At 41.6% G+C, this 24,145-nt stretch overlaps 1 protein-coding gene across 3 annotated transcripts in view; it reads right to left on the bottom strand.

Annotated features, from left to right (window-relative positions):
• The window catches only part of Ttc17 (tetratricopeptide repeat domain 17), a 118,331-nt gene that overhangs the window by 38,440 nt on the left and 55,746 nt on the right, over positions 1-24,145 (bottom strand). For 2 of the 3 annotated variants that reach the window (XM_057781335.1, XM_057781336.1), the window contains exon 17: positions 7,791-7,961. The exons of the other annotated variant lie outside the window; for it this stretch is intronic. In XM_057781335.1, the coding sequence (XP_057637318.1) occupies positions 7,791-7,961 (171 nt within the window). The remainder of the gene's footprint in view (positions 1-7,790; positions 7,962-24,145) is intronic. 3 annotated transcript variants of the gene reach the window in all.

The raw sequence follows: 24,145 nt of genomic DNA, 5'->3' as shown, positions 1-24,145 counted from the left end.
CAAGACAGAGTCTTTGATAAATTTCATCCATGAAAACATATGGGTTTACAAAATGTGGCTTTGGCCAAAGGGAGACTACCAACTACTTTTCAACCTTTAGTTTGATTGCATAAGGAGGCTCTGTTAGTTGGTTTTTTTGTAAACTTAACAAAAGCTAAAGTTTTCTAGGAACCCTGGTTAAGAAAATGCCTTTATCAGATTAGCCTAAAGGCAAGTGTGTGGGATATTTTCTTGATTAGGAATTGATGTGGGAGGGTCCAGCTAACTCAGTGTGGGTTGGTGCCACCCCTAAGAAGGCAGGCTGAGCAAGCCATGGAGAGCAAGCCAGTAAGCAGATCTTCTCCTTGGCTTCTACTTCAGTTCTTGGCATCAGGTTCCTGTGTTAACTTCCCATCATGATGGACTGTGAACTGTAATGTAAAATAAGCTTTGCTTTTGGTTACAGTGCTTATCACAGCAATGGAAACCCCAACTAGGACACATGCTGTGGCTAGGAACTCTTTCTTTCTTTCATTACTGGCTGTTATGTGAAAGCATCCATGCTGTTTACCTGCAAAATGTCTAAGTTTTCAAGGTTATTACTTCCCACTGCTTCAGTCATGTGTATATGGACACACTTAGTATTATACAAATACATAACTTAAACTTGAGAGAGAGAGAGAGAGAGAGAGAGAGAGAGAGAGAGAGAGAGAGAGAGAGCGCATTTCATAATGGAAGCAAGTATTTGAGCGAAGAAAGGCCCTGGAATTGCTTCAGGCGTTTGCGGCTAGTATACAGTGAGCCGCTCAGAGAGGGTGTTTGAGTCAGAGTGACAGCAGTTCTTAGGGAACACTAAACACATACACTGTTTATATTTACTCCTCTGATGGGTGGTTCACAAATGGGCTGTACGTTGTGGGTGAGGGAAACCAGTGTTTGTTTATTTAGCTTTTCCTATGTATGTATCTATCTCTGTCATAAACTATTTTGATGGGAGCAAAAAACACATGAAGATTTTGACTCTGGAAAATTAAATATAACAATAACAAACTTTGAAACAGAAAGTTATATATGTTTGGAACAATTAAAATTTTTTATAAGACAAAATTATCTGAATGCAATCACACAGTACTTCCCAGAGAAAAGGTAGAGTTGCAGCAGGGTTTAGACAGAGAAACAGTCTGGGGGAAACTTTCTAAAAAAAGCATATGTGCACTGGCTCAGGTACTTACGGAACAAAGTAGATATGTATGCAGGAATAAGGAAGACATTCGAAGCGCTACTACTTGCAAGTCGATTAGAACAAAGCATGTAGATAGGCAATCAGCAAAGGCAATTCAGAGAGAAGCTGTGACATTAGTATTTTCTGGTGGAGTCTAGAAAAGGGGTTCCTACAGAAGGGATCCCTTGTTCTTTGGGTAGAATAATGATAAAGTATGTGAAGGCTGTGAGGATGATGACAGCCCAGGTCTAGGAGTACTGAGTCAGTGGTGAAGGTGTGGGTGGTAAGGGACAAGAAAGGACAGAAACGGGACCAGAAAGGCATTTCATGAAACAGAGGAAGTTGACTTTGGGACTGCAAAGAGAACGTTGGAAGAAAAATAGGGTGAGCTTAAAGATGGTTTTGAAGTCTCATGTGAAATTGTAGGCTTCTATGAGTGGATGTCAGCTTCCAACCTGAGTATGAAAATGGAATACTGTCTACAGAAGTGAAGTTAGTGGAGAGTTAGGATTTAATGCAGTTATCAGATAGCTCATATAAACATTTTTGCTGGTGCACAGCAGTGTGACGAGGGCTGGGATTTCACAATCCATGGAGCTTAGAGACTAGACTAGAATGGAAAGAAGCAGCGATCTGCAGACACTGCCCAGGGAGAGCACTGTCGTGCCCCAATGTCCCATAGAGCTGGAAATACAGCCTTCCGTATGGTAACAGGTTTGGACTGCGGAGGAATCTCAGATTTTAAATAACACTGGAAGCAGCAGGAGTGACTCTAGGCTTGCAGCCCGTGGGGCAGATGGTGTGATATAAACTGAAACAGAGACTGACACCCACGTCTCCAGTTTCCCCTCATCTCCTTTAGCAGGCGCTATTTTCATATGGGAAATGGAGGATAAATATTGTGACGCCGGAGAGAACTCGAGCACCCACAGTGAGGGTCACATGGGTTCACAGTGGGTTTCAGTCATATTAGGGATTCTGTCAAGAGTCACAGAGAGTAGGGGTGCTGAGAATGCAGATTATCATATGTGCCCCAATTTAAATGAAAACAGCTCAGTGTGATTTCTCAATGTTTCAAAAACACATGAACATTCAGGCTTAAGTCTGGGGCCTTTAGTGTAAGAGATTCCAAAGGAGACTATGCTAATAGAGAGAGTCCTGGTCACACAATGCTGAGATTGGTAGCTGACACACAACCCAGAAACTAGCAGCTGAACAAATACTTTGCTAGGAAAGCTGTGAAAACTCCCAGTGAGAGCATTTTAAGGATGGTGAGACCTGGGGCGAAGAACTGGAAGGAAATGAGCACACTGGACTGATGTGGAGAGTGAGAGGGCAGGCAGCCCCTTGACGCCACGAGGGCAGGACAGTAACAGGAAACAAGACCACTGGCCTCCTAAGAGGAGGCCTGTGTTCCAGCCCAGTGTTAGAAAGGTTTAAATCAATGAAGAATGGAACGGATCATCAAAGTAGAGATGGGAGATCCAGATGCCCAGGGTAGCCACGGAACCAGTGGATGACTTGCTGCTAGGGGCACTATTGGGAGGGAAAGAAACATCAGAACAGGAATAAAAGAATGTGATTATCTTTTTTTGGCAGGGGTGGGGAGGTAAGAAATGCATTTATAGTTTCAGAAGAGTAGCTTTGAGAGCATTTTAAGGAGCAAAGGTTAGAAAGATGTGAATAGATTTACAAAAAGTACATGCACAGTAAACAGCCTAAAGGCAGACCTTCAGGTCTGACTTAAAACACCCCCTCTATGGTCTGGTAATAGAAACACTAGTCAATGGAGCACCAGAATTGAACTGGTCTGTTTGAAGCCAGGCTCTGTCATGCCATCCAGTCTGGCCTTGAGCTTGCTATATATCCTGAACTGTCCTCAAGCTCATTGATCCTTTTTGCCTGGGCTTTCCAAGTACTGGGATTCCAAGTGAGCATCACGAAGGGCAGTGGAGAATACTCACTTTTAATGATACCAAACATAGGACACAGACTAACTTGGTTTCAAATTACGATGCAACCAGTTAGGGCCCTGGGCAATACTGTCTGGTGCTCCAGTATCCTCCTTGATTGTAAGTCAGGTTGCAAAGCTGAAGGTCTGCTGGGGACTTATGTCACAAGCACTGGTGTAAACCATCAGGATGCTAATCAGAAAGCAGGGTCTAGAGTTAAGCACTCACACCAAGGTGGGCAGGGAGGTTTGATGTGTTCTGAGCAGAGAAACAAAAACAAAAAACAAAGCAGTGGTACTCTTTCTTCTTCTGTGTGAGTCATTACAGCAGGAGCAACAACTCAGAGGACAATCTAGGAAAGCCAATGGGAATCTTCCCTGGGGGCTCTGGTACCAAAATGAGGGCTCCTTCAACTAACAGGTGCTCCTGTGTGTTAAGCACTTGGCTCAGGGAGGTGACCTGCTCAAGCTTTAACGCCCAGTGGTGGTGGAAGTAGGTCATGATACCACTGTCTCTGTACAGCATCTACATCTTCCTTCTCTAGTGGTGGCTTGCCACTGAGGACCTGTGGACCAGGGAAACAGGTACTGAGCAGTGATCTGAAAATGTCAATCAGTGGCATCATCTTCACTCTCAGCAAAGTGAAATTTTTAAGAAAGGACACATGAGTAAAGTTCTTTCTTCTCTAGGGAAATGTGTGTTGGTGGATAAGGTGTCTGGATGTACATTTTTGATGAGGACTGACTTACCAACTAAAAATGATGTTCTCACCCATCAAACCTCTATTTCTGAAGTCCACTAATAATGAGACCACATGCATCATGAGGCTAAATATAATTTTAGATATGCCACCTTCTGACAATTTGAGGGAGTTATCTAACTTTCCTGAGCCTTAATTGGCCATCTATAAAGTGGGCTTAAGGATATCTGTTTAACAAGTTAGTGATGCACAATCCCGTGTAAGTTATAAAATGCCATCACGGTTAACAGTCACCAGAGAGGACCTAACTATTTGTATTTCTTTAAATTTTCCCCCAAAACTAGACTTCTCAAAATGTCTTTAATGTCTATGCTTGGCTGCGTCCATGAAAACACACTATCATGTTTGCGGTAAAAAGCAGGACTTCTTACAACTGATAACCACAGCAAAGAAAGACTACTGATAAAAACATGTGGACTGTTCTCTTGTGGACATGTTATTGGTATCCAGAAGATAAGACAAAGAACTCCAGGTGATTGACACATGGCCAAGAAAAGTGAGTGCCTAAAAGTGTTCACTCCTCACACTGAGCAGAATCATCAGCGACAAAAGGAATCTGCCTGAGTAAGTCTGCATGACGCTGAAGGGGCTCGAGAAATTCCCTGCCCCAGTCAGGGTAAGTACGGCTCATCCTAAGCACGGGGGCTGAATAGAAACACATGGAATTGAAGATATAAAAATGCTGAGCAGGTGATTGCTGTCTCAGGCAATGATGTGTTATACAAAAGAGAGATGGGGCAAAATTGCGGTTGGGTTTTACTCTAAATTGTCCTAGAGAAAAACAGTGATTAATGTAGTAGTCATAAATATCCTAGATACTAGAGAGTTGTAATGGAATAGGGACCATTTCTATAAATGGGTGAAATGCTCTAGCATGACTCAGTGTCCTTTCTGATGACTGTAAGCCCAAGGACCTCAGGATGTTCAGGGAACTGTGTGGGTGTAATGGTGCCAAAAAAGACATGAGATGGCCAGGCGCCAGAGAGGAGTCATCCTGACTAAATGAGCAAACCCACTGTCCAGTTTAAGGATTAATTCCTGTGAGTTGGTAAGTGAGATTTAGTTTGCTTAAAGTCTAATACTTTCTAATAGAACTGATTATTTCTCTAAATCGATAAGGGTGAAGGTCACAGTGGGCAGAAAAGACACAATTGTTCCCATCAGTGGTGGTCTCCCTGAGGACTTACTTGCTTCTTTTATACAGGAGCTTTTAAATGTTTAATAGTAGGAGAAAAGATTTTCTATTAGTATCTACTTTAGACATTTTATTTATTTATTTGTGTATGTGTACACATGTGTGCATGCATGTGTCTGGAGATGAAAGGATACCGTGTGGGGGTCAGTACTCTCACTGTGCCATGTGGATTTTGGGAACAGACTCAGATCATCACACATACCTACCACTGTACCAACCCTACTTGCTAAGTATTAATTCAACCTACATAAGACAAATACCATGTTCAATTAACAAATGTAAGATTTCACAGGTCATGGCATGTAAAAAGTTCAAAGACTGGGCACTGAAGAGAAGGCCTGGTAGAGTGCTCATACAGAAAATCTCAGTTCAGTTCCAAGACCCATGTCCAGTGGATGACAACCATCTGTTACGCCGGCACCAGAGGATCTGACATTCCTTCTGGCTTCTGTGGGCATCGGCATGTATGTGCACATATCCACACACAAGTAATTAAAAAATAGTAAAAATATATTTATTTTTTTTAATCCCCAAATATATTTATTTTTATTACCCAACTGTATGCTGGGTATTGTGGGGCAGACCTTTAATTCCAGCACTTGATTAGCAGACAGGTGAATCTCTATGAGTTCAAGTCCAGTCTGATCTACATAGAGAGTTCAAGGACACAGTTAGGGCTATGGAGTGAAAGACCCTGACTCTCGAAGAATAAACAAACAAAAACGATGGGACTGGAGAGTTAGAGCAGCTGTTGAGAGTGCTTGGTGCTTTTGCAGAGGACCTAGGTTCAGTTCCCAGCACCCACGTGGCCTACAATCTTCTGTAACTCCAGTTTAAGGAGATTCAGAGTACTTTTTTGACCTCCAGGGGCACCAGGCATGCATGCAATGCTCATAAATTCATGCGGGCCAAACACTTAACACATGAAACAATAAGTAAAAATGAATATTAACAGCTGGGGCGATGGCCTCGCAGTTAAGGACACTTGGGCTCCTCTAGAGCATCTGGGTTTGCTTCCTAACTTCCTAACTTCCATGGCAGCTAACTAACAAGCCTCTGTAACCCCAGGGGTTCTGATGACCTCTTCAGGCTTCCACAGGCATTGCATGCATGTGGTGCAACAGACATGTAGGCAAAACACCTACACACATAAAATAAGTAAATCTAAAACAAAAAGAGTTAATGAAAGCTCATAATCTGATGGAAGCCAAGACACACAAACAAATTTCAATATATAAAATGTGTTTTGTAAAATGTAGGAAGAAGATAGTAGACGGAGGTTCTTAAATATTTGGAAATCTTTGTGAATGTTTCAGAGGAGGCAACACTGGAAATGTATAGGATCTCCCTCCCTCCCTCCCTCCCTCCCTCCCTCCCTCCCTCCCTCCCTCCCTCCCTCCCTCCCTCCCTCTCTCCCTCCCTCCCTTTTTGAGATAGTCTCACACATACCAGGCTGGCCTTGAATTCCCTATGTAGCTGATGTGTGACCCTCCACACCCAGTTCATGCAGTATTGGGAACAAACCCAGGACTTTGTACTTGCCAGGAAAGCATTACCATTTGAGCTACATGCCCAGGTCAGCGAAGCATTGGCAGAGGTCAGTATAAGTCTGTGTGAAGGATATGGAGGCTCAAAAGAGGCCCGAGAGAGGAATGGGCATTGTACTTCCTGCTAAGGTATAGTTACAAAAGGAATGGAGGCCAAGCTGCCTAATGGCCCACACTAGTTTAGATTCTTCTGAATCATAATAGAGAGTTCCTGAGAAATTTAGGCTTAGGAAACTTACCTGATTAGAAGTATATTTAAGAAACAACTCTTGGGGCCCACCATGAATCCATTAACAATGGACTTTGTTGGTCTTCTCTACACACACACACACACACACACTATATATATATTTCTAATTCTATATAGACTTATATGTATGCACACATAGATAGCGCATATACAAAGTAAAAGGTAAAAGGCTATAGTTAGGAAAACAGATTAAGAGGAAGGGCAGAAAGTGAAGATAGCCTAAGTCAGTTAGTAGCAGAGAGAGTAGATGAAGAATGAGAGCTTCAATAGGTCTTAGTGACTGAGGAGATAAAGGGGACCGGGGTGGGTTGAGCTGCAATCACAGGATGGGATATCGGAATTAAACGCTTCAGTTCAAACGCCGACCCTATTCATCAAGAGAAAGAGCCTACAAAAATTAGCTGGAGCTGTGGAGAAGCCTTAAGCCAAGCACAGCCTGGGAGTCACTGGTGTACTCATAGGAATCTGTACCACCGAAGGCAAGACACTGCATGGGCAGGAAGAAGAGCAAGGCCAGGACACAGGTGCGCTGCTGACACAGGACAGAGTTAAGTGAGGAAAGTGGGAGAGCATTTGAGGACAGGCCAGGGTCAAGAGCAAAGGATGCCAGAAGCCGGAGATGTTCCTCTCAGCAGTGACTCACTGCACAGACTGAGAGCATTGAGAAGAAAGAGGCACATGCATGAATCAAGTCTGTTCTAGCAAAAAAGGGACAGAAAAGGAAGAAAGCATGTGAAGAGCACTTCCCCGTCATTTGGAGTCACTCTCCTGACTCTGTGAGTGTCACAAGAAGGAAACAAACTCTTGAGAGGAGAGAGGAGTGTAAGCCTGATGTCTGGGAGTTGATTTTCCCACAGAAGCATAGCTCAGGTCAAATCAACTTACTTTCAAGTCTAAGGGCATCTGAGCCCCTCCCTGAGTTCTCAACAGAAAGCACAGGGTCCTCCTCTGCTCCGTGCTTAGAGGGCTCTTCTTCAGCAGCATCCAGTGACTGTGGGTTGCCAAAATATTTCTGTTTGTCATGGCTGTTGTCCAGGGCTTTCTCATGACAATGACCTCAATGACAAGAGATACAGATACACACATTAGAAACATCTCTCACGCTGCCTCATAATGCAAGGTCCCGAAACATCAAGAGCAAAAGGTGACAATGCAGACAGTGCAGAAAGCAGTACATAGGTGTATGTGTGTGACCCATGATTTTTACTGAAATTCAAGTTTTGGCTGCTATGGTATTGTAAGAATCAAGTATTTTGGTGAAAAGCTGGTAGGCAACAAAGTTCAAGCCTCAAGATCTTGTTTTTATTCATCACTGTAAAATATCCCCTTGAAGCTAAAGATACTATAAAAAGCGGTGGTGGCACATACCTTTAATCCCAGCACTTGGGAGGCAGAGGCAGGCAGATATCTGTGAATTCAAGGCCAGCCTGGTCTACAAGAGCTAGTTCCAGGACAGGCTCCAAAGCTACAGAGAAACCCTGTCTTGAAAAACCAAAAAAAACAAAAAAGTGAGAAATATAGAGCCTGGATATGTCTGAGAATAATGGATTACAGAAAAATATACTAGTCTTTCATATAGCTCATATGAGTCATATCAAAAGGTGAGGGATTACTTAAGTTATATGCATTAAAACCCAAGGAATTAAAGGAGAATGATAGCAGCAATCCCACATTAAGACTGCAATGTGAAAAGGTCGCTTGATTTCCTTTCAGACAGCATGTTCCGGCTCCCTGGGTAAAGATGTTCTAAGAACAAAATGTTAAATCTTGAATGAGACCCTGGCACTTTTGGCTACCTTCATTATTCCCACAGCGGGACTGATCTCACTACAGTTGTGCCGGGAGTCAAAGGATTTGGCCCTATCAGGAATATCTGTTGACACTCCCAGGACTGAGTTCCACCTGATGGTCTGGGCCAGAGAATACTATGTCTGCTGTGCTGAGACATCTCTCCTTTGTCACTGTTTGTCTCCGATGGTTTGGCTCACTGAATGGGATCTTTCCCCCTCCTTTCTGCTCTCCGTAGACTGTCACTGAAGATGCAATCACTGGAAGGCCACAGATTTCTTAGTAGAGACAACCATTTGGTTAAGAATATGTAAGTAATTTCTTTCCTTTACCAGGACATTTAAGTGTGACTGCAGACTGAGGGAGTCACTTTCCAAACGAATGCTTCTCACATACAGCAAAGATACTGCCAAAGCTGAGGATTCGGTTTCAAGAGTTCTTGCTTTTCAGAAATTACAAGCAGCTTGGGAAGACAGCAAATACAAGGCAAACAATGCTGAGGCGGCACGTGTGCCCAGTAAGTCCTTCAAGAAAGCACTCTGGGGGCATAACTTCAACTCTGAAGCATCCAATAAGCCTACAGAAGGGTGCTGCAAGGAAAGGTGCCAATATTTATGGTGTGCTTTGTGTTTTTTTTTTTTAAATCCTTCCCCATAACCCTTATAAAAATTGTTAAATATCTTTGTTTTAGACACAAGGAGACTGATTCTTAGTGAAAATAATAATAATCCAAACTAAGTTAAATGGTAACTGGAATTTGAGTCGGCCTGGTCACCCTTTACTCAGAAGGCCTCCGAACAGAGGATGGAAGCCTGCCGGCACCATAGGTAAAGAGCAGACGTGTGTCTAGGAGGCAATGGGGAACACAAACTGACAGACACAGTGTGCATGCACATGTGTCCACAGAGGGCTGATGGAATGGGAGCCATGAGCAACAGGAGCTGCAGTCTCCCCCTACATTCTTCCGGGGGACAGAGGGTCCTGATCTGTGCCTGCCTGTGCTTCACCAGCTGGTGCGAACAACGAAACACAGAGAACTAAGCACAACAACGCTGAAATAAAACAACATGGACAGCTCTCCACACCTAACTGACTTGAATGTACACTTCCCAGAGACAATTCTTGATTGGGATATAAATAAGAATGGTTGTTAAAGCAGAGAGGAAATACTGACGCTAAGGACTGATTGCATCACTTTGCCCGATGCAGGCTCTGTAAACTGTGATAGTATCAAAGCATAGGCTGGTGCAGTTTTCTGATGCCATCTGTCACATCACCTTGCTTCTCTTCTCTTTCCCTTTTCCTACTGCAAAAACCATTTCATCATTTAAAATGTCTCAGAGAGAGGAACCTATAAGGTATGATCTTCAAAAGCCCTCAAAGCTAAAATTGGTCTTCCTGAACAGCCTCAGTGATGGAAGAGGGTCATCTTTCTATCTGTTGCTTTCATTGGTTAATTAATAAAGAAACTGCTTGGCCTCTGATAGGATAGAATTAAGATAGGCGGAGTAAACAGAACAGAATGCTGGGAGAAAGAAGCCGAGTCAGGGAGTAGCCATGATTCTCCCACTCCAGACAGACGCAGGTTAAGATCTTTCCTGGTAAGCCAGCTCGTGGTACTACCCAGAATATTAGAAATGGGTTAGATCAATATGTAAGAGCTAGCCAATAAGAGGCTGGAACTAATGGGCCAGACAGTGTTTAAAAGAATACAGTTTCCGTGTAATTATTTCGGGGCATAAGCTAGCCATGCGGGCGGCCGGGTGCCAGGGACACAGCCCTGCCGCTCAACGTGCTAATGAACTCCACGTAAAACCTGAGAGGGCTTAAAAAGGAGAGAGAGAGAATTCAAGACAGTTTTTTGCTGTTTGTGGGTTGCGTGTGGCAAAGAAATTGTCCTGACTCAGCAGCAGGAAAAAAACTGGCTGTTTTAAAATGCCAGCTTTCTGCACTGTGCCGCCATTGCAATCTCTGTCTGGCTCCTGCGGGAGAAAGAGTCTTTGAATGGAGCATTTGGAATAAAGTGCTACGATTTGTTTGATGGCAACTAGACTCGCTGTGTGCCTAAAAGGAAGTCATTGCGTGCTATGGCTCAGGGGCACCAAATGGCTCTGAGGCAGGAGCAGCTCAGCTCCTCCATGCTGAACTGTGCTGGTCTCAGGCAGGAACTACCGTAATAACCATAATAACAGGGCAGTTAAGGTTTAGACTGAGCAGGACATAGGTGGTACCATATTACTTGTACATGGTGCAACTTAAGTTTTTAAGAAGTGCTTAACATCTTAAGAAATGCTCCTGGATAGTAAAAAAATTACAGATTCACAATAGAACTGATTCAGACACTGTTGGATGAATGTACGTAGGCTTGAGAGAGAGAAAAAAATATATATAAAGAATAAAGTTAATGTCTTAAAAAAAAGGTAAAGTCTTTAAAGAGACAGAGTACAGATAGTTATAGATTAAAAGAAATAAAGAAAAATAAGCCACGTAACAATGGAATATTCACAGAGAGTCTGGATTATGTACATTGTGTTTTCTTTAAAATTTTTGACTGTAAAGGAGCTAAGTACAGAGAGACATTTCATTACATGGGCTGCCAAGCTAAACCAGAATGGATATAAGGGTATTATCATTTCAGAATTTGGGACTAAGGATATGATGCTTTGGAGAGGGTCTTCTTTTGTTTTCACAGAGGATGCGACCCTGTGGATTTCTTCTATCCCAATATGGTATGATAGACCACGCCCTCCTGAAAGGTTACTGTGAACACCCTCAAAAAATTACTTCACTCAACTGCCAACTGAGATGACCCTGGCACACAGGTTATACCATGAAAGACGTAATTAACGACGCCCCCATTCAGCAGGAAGCAGTTTGGAGAGAAAAAACTGCGCCCATGTTCCCAAATATGGTTTATAAATGTTCTTTTACATTTAAAGGGGGATATGATATAGATATGAATAATTTGCATTGGTGTGGATTTGAAGGTCAATTTTGTTATATGTATATGCGTATTTCTAATCTTTATTAAGGTATTGTGATTGTGTAGTTCATTTAAAAATGTAATGTATAATTAGAAAATATAGGTTGTTAATGGATAATCATCTATAATAGTCAAATTTGTAGTCATGTTAGTTAGATTTTCTGGATATATAGAGATATATTTCAGTTAGACAGACATTCTTCATCTCTTTCAAAGACTGCAGAATATGGCATTTAATGTTTTAATAACTTAGGGCTTTTCATGATAATGAGACACGTCTGCTCCTGACAGCACCAATCTATTTCAAGAGGAAGATGGGCACCGAAGAGGCTCCTTAAGGAGTTTGATAGCCATTTGGGCAAGAAACTGCTCTTGCCTGGACTGTTGCATAAACTGGACACAGAGAACCCGCAGAAAGAGGACTGCTGAACTTGCCTAAAGGTGAGATGGTCTTTCAGGGTTCCTGACTCATGAAAGAATCTGCAAGACATTCTGCAGGACACAGCAGATAGTGACTGAACTGCCTTTGAAATTCCCTGCTTCATGGAAACATCTGCTGGATACTATGGGCCTGAAGGCTGAAGATGGATGCCCCAATGGTACAGAGGAACTTTGGGTAACTGTACAGGCAGCGAGATGTCTCTGTCATTTCTAGAGTTTTGGATTTCTTATTTGTTTAGGAAATATTATATCCTTCTGGAGTCTTTGATGGAGTTGAAGAATGGTTAGTTATAGTTTTCCTTAGTTATGATAAAGGATAAAATAGATATAAGTATTGTAACTGTAATTCTTGCTTTATAACTGTTTTGCTATATGTAATTGTACTATGTTAAAATGAAAGCCTTCCTTTTTGTTTAAACCGAAAAAAGGGAAATGATGGAAGAGGGTCATCTTTCTATCTGTTGCTTTCATTGGTTAATTAATAAAGAAACTGCTTGGCCTCTGATAGGGTAGAATTAAGATAGGCAGAGTAAACAGAACAGAATGCTGGGAGAAAGAAGCCGAGTCAGGGAGTCGCCATGATTCTCCCACTCCAGACAGACGCAGGTTAAGATCTTTCCTGGTAAGCCAGCTCGTGGTACTACACAGAATATTAGAAATGGGTTAGATCAATATGTAAGAGCTAGCCAATAAGAGGCTGGAACTAATGGGTCAGACAGTGTTTAAAAGAATACAGTTTCCGTGTAATTATTTCAGGGCATAAGCTAGCCATGCGGGCGGCTGGGTGCCAGGGATGCAGCCCTGCCGCTCTTATTACAACACCTCAGACCTGGACCCTCTTGGGAAGCAACATCTGTGAAGCTGACAAATGTCCTCCAAATCACAAACCCAGGCCAGTAGTTCTCAGAGGGAAACAGAAAAGGGGAGGGAAGGAAGAACAGGCAGCTATTCTGTATGAGGCGTTTCTTAGCAATACAAAGCATCGGAACAGCCCAGTGAAAACTAAATACTTGCGTAGAATCTGAGTTCATTTCCCAGCACCCATGTCCAGTGACTTCACAATCACCCATAACTCCAGCTCCAGGGGAATTAAGGTCTCTGGCTTCCACGGGGTACCAGCACTACCCACTCAGAGACACAACATATGCAAAATTTTAAAAAAATAAATCTTCAAAAATGAGAACTATTAATGCTAACTTTTTTACATCAAAAGTTAAAAACAGACTGGTTTTGAGTCAACTGTGATCTGTCTAAGTAGCTGGGTTACTGGTAAGTTAAGTCGCCTAACTTTAAAACTACATCTCCAGTCATCCGGGTGTGGTAAAGGAGAGTGTTAGTGAAATACTTTAGAAATAAAGTCTGTGTTCCCTAGACCAAAGTACACTTTTGCTCCAACTCAGAGCAGAACTGACAAGCCTTGAAACATGTTACTTAATTTCCTGATAGATTATATTCTTATTAAAGATAAGAAAATATTGGATCTATACCAGAAAACAACACCCAAAATAGTTGGGTATGCTGAAGCAGGAGGATTTGAAGCCAACATGAGATACGTAGTTAGACTCTGATGAGACAGCCAGTCAGACAGACAGATAGGCATGCATGCATGCATGAAAAGTAACAACAGCATTTTCTATACACAACATCTACCCCGAACTGATGTAGAAGGGAAGATACTCTATCTATGGCTTAGGCTACCCTTGAGACGTATGCCATAATTTTTAACAAAGACCTCATGATTTAAATGAAATGCTTTAGCTAACAAGGTCCCAAGTGAAAGACAAACATTCTTCTATGCATAACACTCAGGACTTGCTCACAAAGCATTTTCATCTAAATCAATTCTATCTCCTTGTTGCAATCCCAGCTAAGCAGGAAACTCCAAGGAGGGCTCTTTTGCTTTGGGAACTGCTGTAGGAGCTTTAGCAATTCAACACTTCTTCTCTGTGTGGAGTGTCTGCTGTATACTAGGGTTATTAATACTTCTCTGTGTAGAGTGTCTGCTGTATACCAGGGTTACTAATACTGACCTAGGTTATGAGGGTGTTGTGGAAAAAAGAACTAGCTAATACTCTTTGTCAAAGTGTAAGTAATTTGAGGGAAAAAGATATAACTGATTTGTGGATAGATTTTTTTCAGAGTAAATTAAGATCTTGAGAGTTCCTGTCATTTCTAAAGTTAGGCAAACCTTTTTTCTTCTCATTAATTCTGTTTACCAAGTTCCTAGAAGATTACGTTCCACTTCCTAACAAGAGTTATCACTTACATGATAAATCTTAAGGAGTATGGTATTCCACACACATAACTCCAGCATCAGAAATGCTGAGGCATGAGCACCAACAATGGGGCCAGCAAAGTTATGGAGCAAGATTCTGGAACTCTTAGCCAAGTAACTCAGCTGGTGTCACAGAGAAGATGGTTTGGTGCTTTTGGCATGATTATAGTCAGGAACAGAGCAAGAACCAGACTTCCTGAGTACAAATTCTGTCTCTAGAATCATTAGTATTCTAAAGCAGGGAATTACTTTTATTATCTTTGTGTATCAGATCTCTCAACTGTAAACTGAGTTTAAAAATAGTAGGCCTTCACTCATTCATTGTAAATTAAATATAAAGAGTGAGACCATTGTGAGCATGGGATAAGCTGCTGTTGTTATTAGTGTTGGTCCCTTGAAAAGTCACAAAGGAAAAAGTTCTCTGGTATGACCATTCTTTAAAACAAGGCCTTTTAGTTTTAGCCATTGAATAATCTTAAGAGATGACCCACTGGAAGTTACTGAGGTACAGGCATAACTTCAGAGAATGCGTATATGTTCACATGTATGTGTGCATTTCTGTGCATGTGTGTGCATGCATATGTTTGTGCATTGTGTGTGTGTCTGTGGTATGTGCGTGCATCTGTTTGCATGCATGTATATGCATGCATGCCTGTGTTTATGGGATGCTGGAAGCAGAGATCCTATCAGTCTTTGAAGAGAAACAGCAACCAATTCAGCTCCAACTGCCTTCATTTCTGAGCCCCAAGGCATCTGTTAGAAGTTAGCCTCACAGTAGCCCCACAGAAGAACCCTTACTGGCAACAGAGAGCTTTGTGTCAGGAATGACAGTCCTGTGTATGCCTTCTCCTTTTAAAGATCAAGATGGACACTCCATGCTAGGAAATCAAATTCCACCTTAGTCAAAGCCTTAGCGCGCAAATTTGAACAAATCAACAATCTATTTTTGTCAAGTTTCTTTCTTTATTTGAACCGAAGAGATAAGCTCTTGTGTGCAGAGACTCTTGGGGAAACAACAATTAATGAAACCACTGCTGAAGTAAGAATTTAGAACACCTTGAATTATGGGTAACATGAAGTGGTTGCTAAGGACTGGAGCTGAGAGACTGATGAAGGCGCTTCACCTCCTTTGCCCTATGCTGTCTTCTATTTGGGGAAAACAAAAGAAATGGTTTTAACAGCAGGAATGCTTCCTTGTATTTCACATTCAGCAATTAAAGCCCAATAAAATTCTTTGCAAGAAGTTTAAAGTAATGGCTATATGCAGACTGACCTTATAAGTGCATTGCCAGGGAGAAAGAAGCTATCTTTAACACTTGAAATCGGCAATCACTGACTGGTGTACACTGGGATTCCCTCCTGGTAAACGGAATGAGTCGGAAGATAGGGAGGGAAGAAAGAAAGAAAAAAGAAGTAAAACACATGACTGTGTGTCCCTCATATTATAAATTCTGGAGTTGAATTCTATCCCAAGGGAAGGGGAGGGTTTATCTGGTGTTGAACTGATCTCTATTGTCATAGAGTAGAAAACAAGAAACTGGATGTAAATTTGGCTTATTGATCCTGCCACATGGCCTTTCCTGAGATGACCAAGCTAGGAAGCAAAGTCAGGTTTGGTGGAGACAGAATCACAACACAGCTTTAGAAACTACTTCAGTGAGAAATCCAGGCTCTGCCTTTAGAAATGTGAAGGACCAGATCATACCCAGCAGCATTCACTCATTAGAATCTTAAAGAAGTTTACTATGAGAGGATTTTACATTCAGAAACTATGAGGAAAAGTTAACCACTATCCATAGCCATTACCATTTTTAATTTTAATGTGGCATTCTTTAACTTGGAGAAATTTTCTTCAAGTTAGGATAGTGAGGAACTAAGCTCAACTGAATTCCTCAGGATTCCTAACTAATTCACAGATACTAATACTGAATCTGAGTCCAAAGAGATATTTGCTTGTAATGTATATTACAAGGTTGGGAGAATATCTGTTAGCTTATCGTGGACAAGTGAGAGGAGACTCTTCTTTATCTATCTTCCTCCCGCGGCAGGAGTAGCAGACTTTAAAAAGCTCTCTACTGACACATGCATATGAGAGATGGTTTCTACAGAGCATTCTGGGTAAATACAGACCAAACAATCCAGCTACTTGTTACCATTGTTTTACAAAGGCGTTCTGAATACTGAAACCCCAAGGATCATCAGCTACTACAGCATTCCAGTAAGGACACCAACACAGGAGGAACAGAAGAAATAATAGGCATGAAGGTGAAAAAGTTTAGTTCTTGCTCTTGAGAAGGTTAGGAAATTGCAGCACAGTGATTAGTTATAATATGACTTACGATTAGTAGACCAGGAGCCAGGCACAGTGGTACATACTTTTAATCCCAGCACTTGGGAGAGAGAGGTAGGTAAATCTCTGTAAGATCAAAGTCAGCCTGGTCTACAAAGCAAATTCCAGGCCAGTCAGGGCTACATAGTGAGGCACTAACTCAGAAAATAATAAAACCAAACCAAACCAAACAGAATAGGGGACCATATACGTCAGAAGGCAGAGTGGGCCTTCAAAACTGGATATGTTGATTTGTGGGATGAGGATTCAAAGTTGTGGGGGAGGAGTTACTGTAAATATGTGTAAACACACAAAACTGGGAAGTCAGTGTGGACATACAGGTGTGCATACACATGTTAAGGAAAGTAGACTATGTACAATGTATTCATTATATGTCAGAATTTGATTCAATTTGTAAACTTTGTAAAAAGCAGACATAAAAATATAGAAACTGATAACATGATTGCTCCGCGGTGTGGTTAAGGGGAAGGTTTTTAGTATAGATCTGAGGGAGAGACTAGCTAGAGGCATCTGGAAGAGTCCAGGGCAGAGATAAAAAGTAGACTGAATATGGCCAGCAGACTGGGCCTGGCTACAGGAGAAGCAGAGGAGAGTGTGGGGAGGAGGGAGATAAAGACAAGAGAGTAGGTAAAAGAGAGACCAAGGGAGCGCATAGCTGAAGTAGCAGGGTTATAAGGAAAATGAGAAGCTGAGGGTAGGGAAGCTCCTGAGCTGGAGGAAGTTTAGGGTAGTGGGGGTTGGGAGAAGGAAGAAGAACTGAGAAGAGTCAGCACAGACTCTTGAAATAGAACAGCGAAGGGCCTCACCATCAGAAGTATCTGCTGGGAGCAGGCTTGCCCTTTCTCTTAGAGTGAGGCTGTGATGCGAGGACAAGACTGTTAGATTTAAAGCTAAATTGGCTTTACTTATCTGTGTTTAATAAACTGTCTTGAATTTCTTGAGTTTAGTAATTGTAAGGACAGCATCTCAAACAAGAACCAGAGACTTAGGAATTCTCTAACTGCTCAGGCCTTGGGTCCAGTGACTTCTCATAGGATTCAGATATGAGCACCAGGAATTCTTAGCTTTGCTATGCATAGTGAGTGTATCTAAACAAAGTTTAATAGAATTAATTTTTAATGTTTAATTATATTTTTATAACGTACATGTGTGTTTGTGCATGCATAGAGCTTGTGTAGGGGTTAGACTTTTGGGAGTCTATTTTTTTCCCTTTTACCATATAGGTTCTGGTGAAAAAACTTGTCATATGGTTTGATAGCATGTGCCTTTACCACTAGGTCACCTCTCTGTCCCCACTAAATTTTAAACAGCTGATGTGGAATTCCCCTCTGTATGCTGTGATTACCATTAATGAATAAAGAAACTGTTTTGGTCCTATAGCAGGGCAGAACTTAGCTAGGCTGAAAACTAAACGGAATGCTGGGAGAAAGAAGGGTGGAGTCAGAGAGAAGCCATGTAGTCCCGCTGGAGACAGATGCCGGAACTTTAGCTGGTAAGCCACAGCCATGTGGCAATACACAGTTGAATAGAAATGGGTTAAATTAAGATATAAGTTAACCAATAAGAAGCTAGAGCTAATGGGCCAACTAGTGATTTGAATAGTATAGTTTCTGTGTGTTTATTTTGGGGCTGAGCGACTAGGAAACAGTAAGTGGCTTCCTCCAACAAATTGGCACCCAACACGGGGAACTATATCCACATTAAAAAACCTGAGAAAACTTAAAAAGGAATTCTGGACACAAAAGAACAGAGTTAAGCATGGCTTTTGGTAGCCACAATTTTTTTTTTCTAGATGGGCTTGCAGTGAGCAAGGTGCCGCAGGGCGCAGTAAAAACTACGAGACTTCTTTTTAAAAAAGTGGCGGCTTCCTGGTTCAGCAGTACAAATCACTCTGGCTCTTTCGGGAGGTCTAGGAAATGAGCATTTAAATGGGTTTTGTGAACAGAGTACGATAACTTGCTTAATGGCAACATAGACTGGTTGTGTGCCTGAAAATGGGGCAATGTACATGGCTCTTGGAGGCAGCAAACAGTTCCACTCTGCCATGCTGGACTGGGTGGGGCAAGCCGTATTTGACCTAGCTATGCCACAGCTTAAGTTTTTAAGAAGCACTTAGCATTTTAAAAAGTGCTCCTGGACAGTAAAGGATTACAGATACACAATAAAGACAAATTCAGATAAAAAAGATCTTTAAATAAGACACAGTATGTTAAAAAAAATGTATATAGGCTTGATAGAGAAAAGAAAAAGAGGATAGTTATAAAAAGAAGTAAATGGTTTTGAAAAAATAAAACAAAGTCTTTAAAGAGACAGAATACAGACAGTCATAGATTAAAAGAAGTGAAAAAAATAAACCATGTAAAGATGGAATATACACAGATGATGGAGGTGGGTCTTGTATTAATCTGTTGTTTTCATTGGTTAATTAATAAAGAAACTGCCTAGGCCCATTTGATAGGCCAACCCTTAGGTGGGTAGAGTAGACAGAACAGAATTCTGGGAGAAAGAAGTCGAGTGAGGAGTCGCCATGATTCTCCCACTCCAGACAGACGCAGGTTAAGATCTTTCCTGGTAAGCTAGCTTATGGTGCTACACAGAATATTAGAAATGGGTTAGATCAATATGTAAGAGCTAGCTAATAAGAGGCTGGAACTAATGGGCTAGGCAGTGTTCAAAAGAATACAGTTTCCGTGTAATTATTTCGGGGCATAAGCTAGCCGTGCGGGCGGCTGGGTGCCAGGGATGCAGCCCTGCCGCTCTTATTACAACACACAGAGAGTCTGAATTATGTATACTATTGTGTTTTCTTTGAATTTTTTGACTGCAGAGAGACATTTGATTCTGGGGACTGCTAAGCTAAGCCAACATATATATTTTAAAGGTATTTTGATTTCAAAATATGGTTCTAAGGATATGCTGCTTTGGTAAAGAGGGTTTTCGTTTGTTTCCACAGAGGATGAGAACCTGTGGATTGCTTTCAGACTAACATGGTTTGATAGACCAAGAGCCCCTGAAAGGTCACCTTGAATATCCCTCAAAAAATTACTTTGCTCAATAACAGCAGGAAGCAGTTTGGAGAAAAACTATATCCATATTCCCAAATATTGTTTATAAATGTTTGTTTACATTTAAAGGGGGATATGCTATAGAGATTTGCATTGGCATGGATCCTGGTTTATTGATACAATTTTAAGGTCAATTTTGTTATACTGTGTATATATATATATATTGCTCTTGATTAAGGTATTGTGCAGCTCATTTAAAAATGTAATGTACAATTAAGAATATAGGTAAATAGAAAGTCATCTATAATAGTCAAGCTTGTCACCATGTTAGATTTTCTAGATGTACAGACATGTATTTCAGATAGATAGGTATTCTTCAAACCTTTCAAAGACTACAGAATATGGCACTTAAAATGTTTAATAACTTAGGATTTTTCATGACAATGAGACACATCTGCTCCTGGCAGCATCAAGCTACTTCAAGAGAAAGATGGGCATCAAAGAGGCTCCTTATGGAGCTGGTTAGCCATCTGGGCAAGAAAGTGCTCTTGCCTGGACTGCTTGATGAACTGGACATGAAGGACCCGCAAAGAAATGACTGCTGAACTTGCCTAAAGGTGAGAAGATCCTTTGGGGTTCCTGCTTCATAAAAGAGTCCACTTCTGCTAATGTAGGCAGAACTGTCTTTGAAATTTCCTGCTTCATGGAAAAGTCTGCTGGATACTATGGGCCTGTGGGCTAAAGGTGGATGCTCCAATGGTACAGAAGAACTTTGGGTGACTGTCCAGGCAGCAAGATGTCTCAGTCAATTCTAGAGTTTTGGAAGTTGCTTACAATGCACTTCCTGTTTACTTAGGTAATATTATATCCTTCTGGAGTCTTTGATGGAGTTGAAGAAGTTATATAGTTTTCCTTAGCTATGATAAAAGATAAAGTATATATAAATACTGTAATTGTTGATTCTTGATACCTGTTTTGTTATATGTAATTTTATTATGTTAAAGTTAAAACCTTCCTGTTTTTATTTAAACAGAAAAGGGGAGGTGATATGGGATTTCCCTCAGTATGCTATGATTACCATTAATGAATAAAGAAACTGCTTTGGACCTATAGCAGGGCAGAACTTAAGTTAGGCTGAAAACTAAATGGAATGCTGGGAGAATAATATAGTTTCTGTGTATTTATTTTGGGGCTGAGTGGCTGGGAACCAACAAGCGGCTTCCTCCAACAAACAGCCACTCAAGTTATTCTATAATAGAATGTTTAGAGCACAGTCCTGTAGACGTCAGTGACAGAGTTCTTCACTTCCTTCACTGCAGATCCCACTTGCAAGGGCTTTGGATTTGGAGGTGGGGAAGATAGGCTTTGACTGGGGCACGTCTACCTACTTGGGTACCAACAGCCAATGAGTATCCTTACTGGGTTTGCAGTGTCTTACTTCCACTCTGTTATCCACTGTCCTATTCAGGAAGCAAAAGGCTGAGTATCAGCACTGACAGAGAAGGCACACATATCCAAACCTACACAGACAGGAGCACCCACAGGGCATATTCCGTTGTCATCTGTATTTGAAAATCTTATCCATTTCTTTTCCTAACAGACTCAATGTTTTATTCCCATCAGACCCATAGAACTCAGTAGATGTCATCCAATAATCAAGCCCGGGTTTAAACACACAGCACTCAATTTTTGGAAAGGTCTCCAAACTAGGAATTCATTTGTTTCCTATCATACAAAAAGCATCGCCAAAGCTACAAGTCACTTTAAAAAAAATGTCAAAGAGCCCTCTACCAGTAAGGGATGGATACTGCATGTATGTGTAGTGTGTGTATTCTGTCAATAACCTTTCTGAAAGAGGAAGACTCATGCAAATGCCACTGTGTGAGAGCAAAGTTTTATGTCCTGGTTAAATTTTCTGTCAACATTGTCACAAGCTAGCATTATCTGAGAAGAGGGAACCCTTGTAGAGAAAATGCTTCTATCAGATTGCCTGTAGACAAATCTGCAGGGCATTTTCTTGATTAGTGATTGATATAGGAAGGTGAGCTTCTGAAGACAATTTCAGCCTTGGCACAGAGTCCTGGCTTGAGTAAGAAAGCAAGCGGGGAAAATCAGGAGAATCAAGTTAACAAAACTCTGCTTTGGCACTTGGGAGGCAGAGGCAGGTGGATCTCTGTGAGTTCAAGACCAGTCTGGTCTACAGAGCTAGTTCCAGGACAGCCTCCAAAACCACAGAGAAACCCTGTCTCGAAAAACCAAAAAAAAAAAAAAAAAAAAAAACTCTGCTTTGGGAAGTCAAGTTCCTGTCCTAACTTCCCTCCATTAGGGACAGTGATCAGGACACATGAGTGGAAAAAAAGTGCTTTCCTCCCCAAGTTGATTTTAGTTATGTTCTTCATCACAGCAACAGAAAGCAAACTAAGAAACTTAACATCACATGAGCTTAGCTGTCTCCAAAAAAAACACCAGGGGTAAATGAAACCTTAAGATATAAGATGAGGGGCTGGAGAGATGGCTCAGAGGTTAAGAGCATTGCCTGCTCTTCCAAAGGTCCTGAGTTCAATTCCCAGCAACCACATGGTGGCTCACAACCATCTGTAGAGGGGTCTGGTGCCCTCTTCTGGCCTGCAGGCATACACACAGACAGAATATTGTATACATAATAAATAAATAAATATTTAAAAAAAAGATATAAGATGAATCAAAGCCCAGTGAACTTGCCTAATAAACACTGAGTGCACAGAAGCAGAAGCCGAGAGACTTGGGTACAAGTGCAGTGACACTTAGTCAGAGTCACAGGAGGGCGAGGACACAGGCCCTGTCACCCTGCTCACCTCACTCCTTGCTGTTGCTCTGTAGTTTGCCCTGACTAGTGTGTGTTCAAGAAATCACCAAGGATCCTATTGCAGAGTGGAGCCCAAATACAAATGAAGATCTTGTCTAACTTTGTGATAACAACAACTTTCATAGTACATGTGGTGCAGAAAGAAGGACCTGAGATGCAAAGCTCACTTAGTGCTCCCTAACCATACATGGTTTAGAAACTTGGGACAGCATCCCTAACAGTGCTGGCTGCTTGTGCTCCCAATGTCTCAGGACTCATCTTTCTGAGAATACAAACTTGTGTCTTACTAATAAACATTATGCTTTCTATGAGTGGCAAAGCTGCAGTGCCATCCATCCCGGCTGCCTTTGTTCTCAGTGTTAGCCATTCCTATCAAGAAAGTCACACTGCAAGTGTTTCCCAAAGTCTGCTCCCCTCCCCCATCTGTTTCATACTGTACTGTGGGAAACAATACAGGCTACACTACTATTGATCTTTCTTCTCAATCTGTTCCTCAGAACTGCAGTACCCACTCCTTGGCTATTGTGACACCTTGACAACTCAATTTTCATTTTTCTTTTCTCTCTTTTTTTGGGGTGTGTATGTTAAAGACAGGATTTCTCTGTGCAGCTCTGGATGTCCTATAATTCACTCTGTAGATGAGGCTGGTTTCTAACTCACAGATCCTCCTACCTCTGCCTCTTAGGTTCTAGTATTAAAGGCGTGCACCACCGCTGCCTGCCAGTGTCTATTTTTAAATGTTAGCATTTTGGAGACTCTGTTCTTGGCATTCAACACCCTGAGTTCCCCTCCCCCTCTCCAAGGGAACCTGAAGCAGTAAATGAACATGGAGCGAACTTGTTACTCCAGTACAATACCAATGCTGGCTCATTTCTCCTCTGAGCTTCCTTTTTTGATTAGTGACACTAACATCTACCTACCTTGCAAAGTTAGAAACCTCTCTTGTAACTCACATTCTAAACAACAATTTTCTGTCCCTCTTCCCTCACGGCATCTCTGCCACTCTCAGCTCCTTTTCACTGTGCTCTGACAACTCAACTCTTTATTGTGTTGAGAAGCAACCAATGTTATCCCACTAAATCTTTGAGCAAGCATACTTGGATGTTTACTTGTATACTGTCCCTCTCCTATCTAGAGACGTCTTGGGTTCCTTTACTTTTCTGCTCTCCTTTCCACACTCCCTCCCTATAGAAAACTCAGTATTTTGAGATATAGTGAGCTCTTTCCTGAATCTTTCATTTCTCCCCTTTTATTTGATTTTCCTAAGGCAAATATGCTGCAATATATTCTATTTTTGTAAACATACAACCAAAACAAACATCCTCAATCTCACAATTACACCCTACTTTTTTACACCCTCATAAAGCTTGCCATTCCATTTTCTCACTTTCTTCAAACCCCATTTCATAGGTTTTAAAAGATTGCCAACAACCTCCAATGCTGGATTTATCCTGCCGTCACCTGACTCAGCACCCCAGGATGCTCCTACTGGTGTCTTGATTGCTCTTCTGAATACTCCTGACTTGTGGGTAAATACTCACCTTTACTCTTCC

This window comes from Chionomys nivalis, chromosome 9 (genome assembly GCF_950005125.1).
Source record: "Chionomys nivalis chromosome 9, mChiNiv1.1, whole genome shotgun sequence".
NCBI classification, from domain to species: domain Eukaryota; kingdom Metazoa; phylum Chordata; class Mammalia; order Rodentia; family Cricetidae; genus Chionomys; species Chionomys nivalis.
This window is presented reverse-complemented; position numbering and strand designations above follow the sequence as displayed.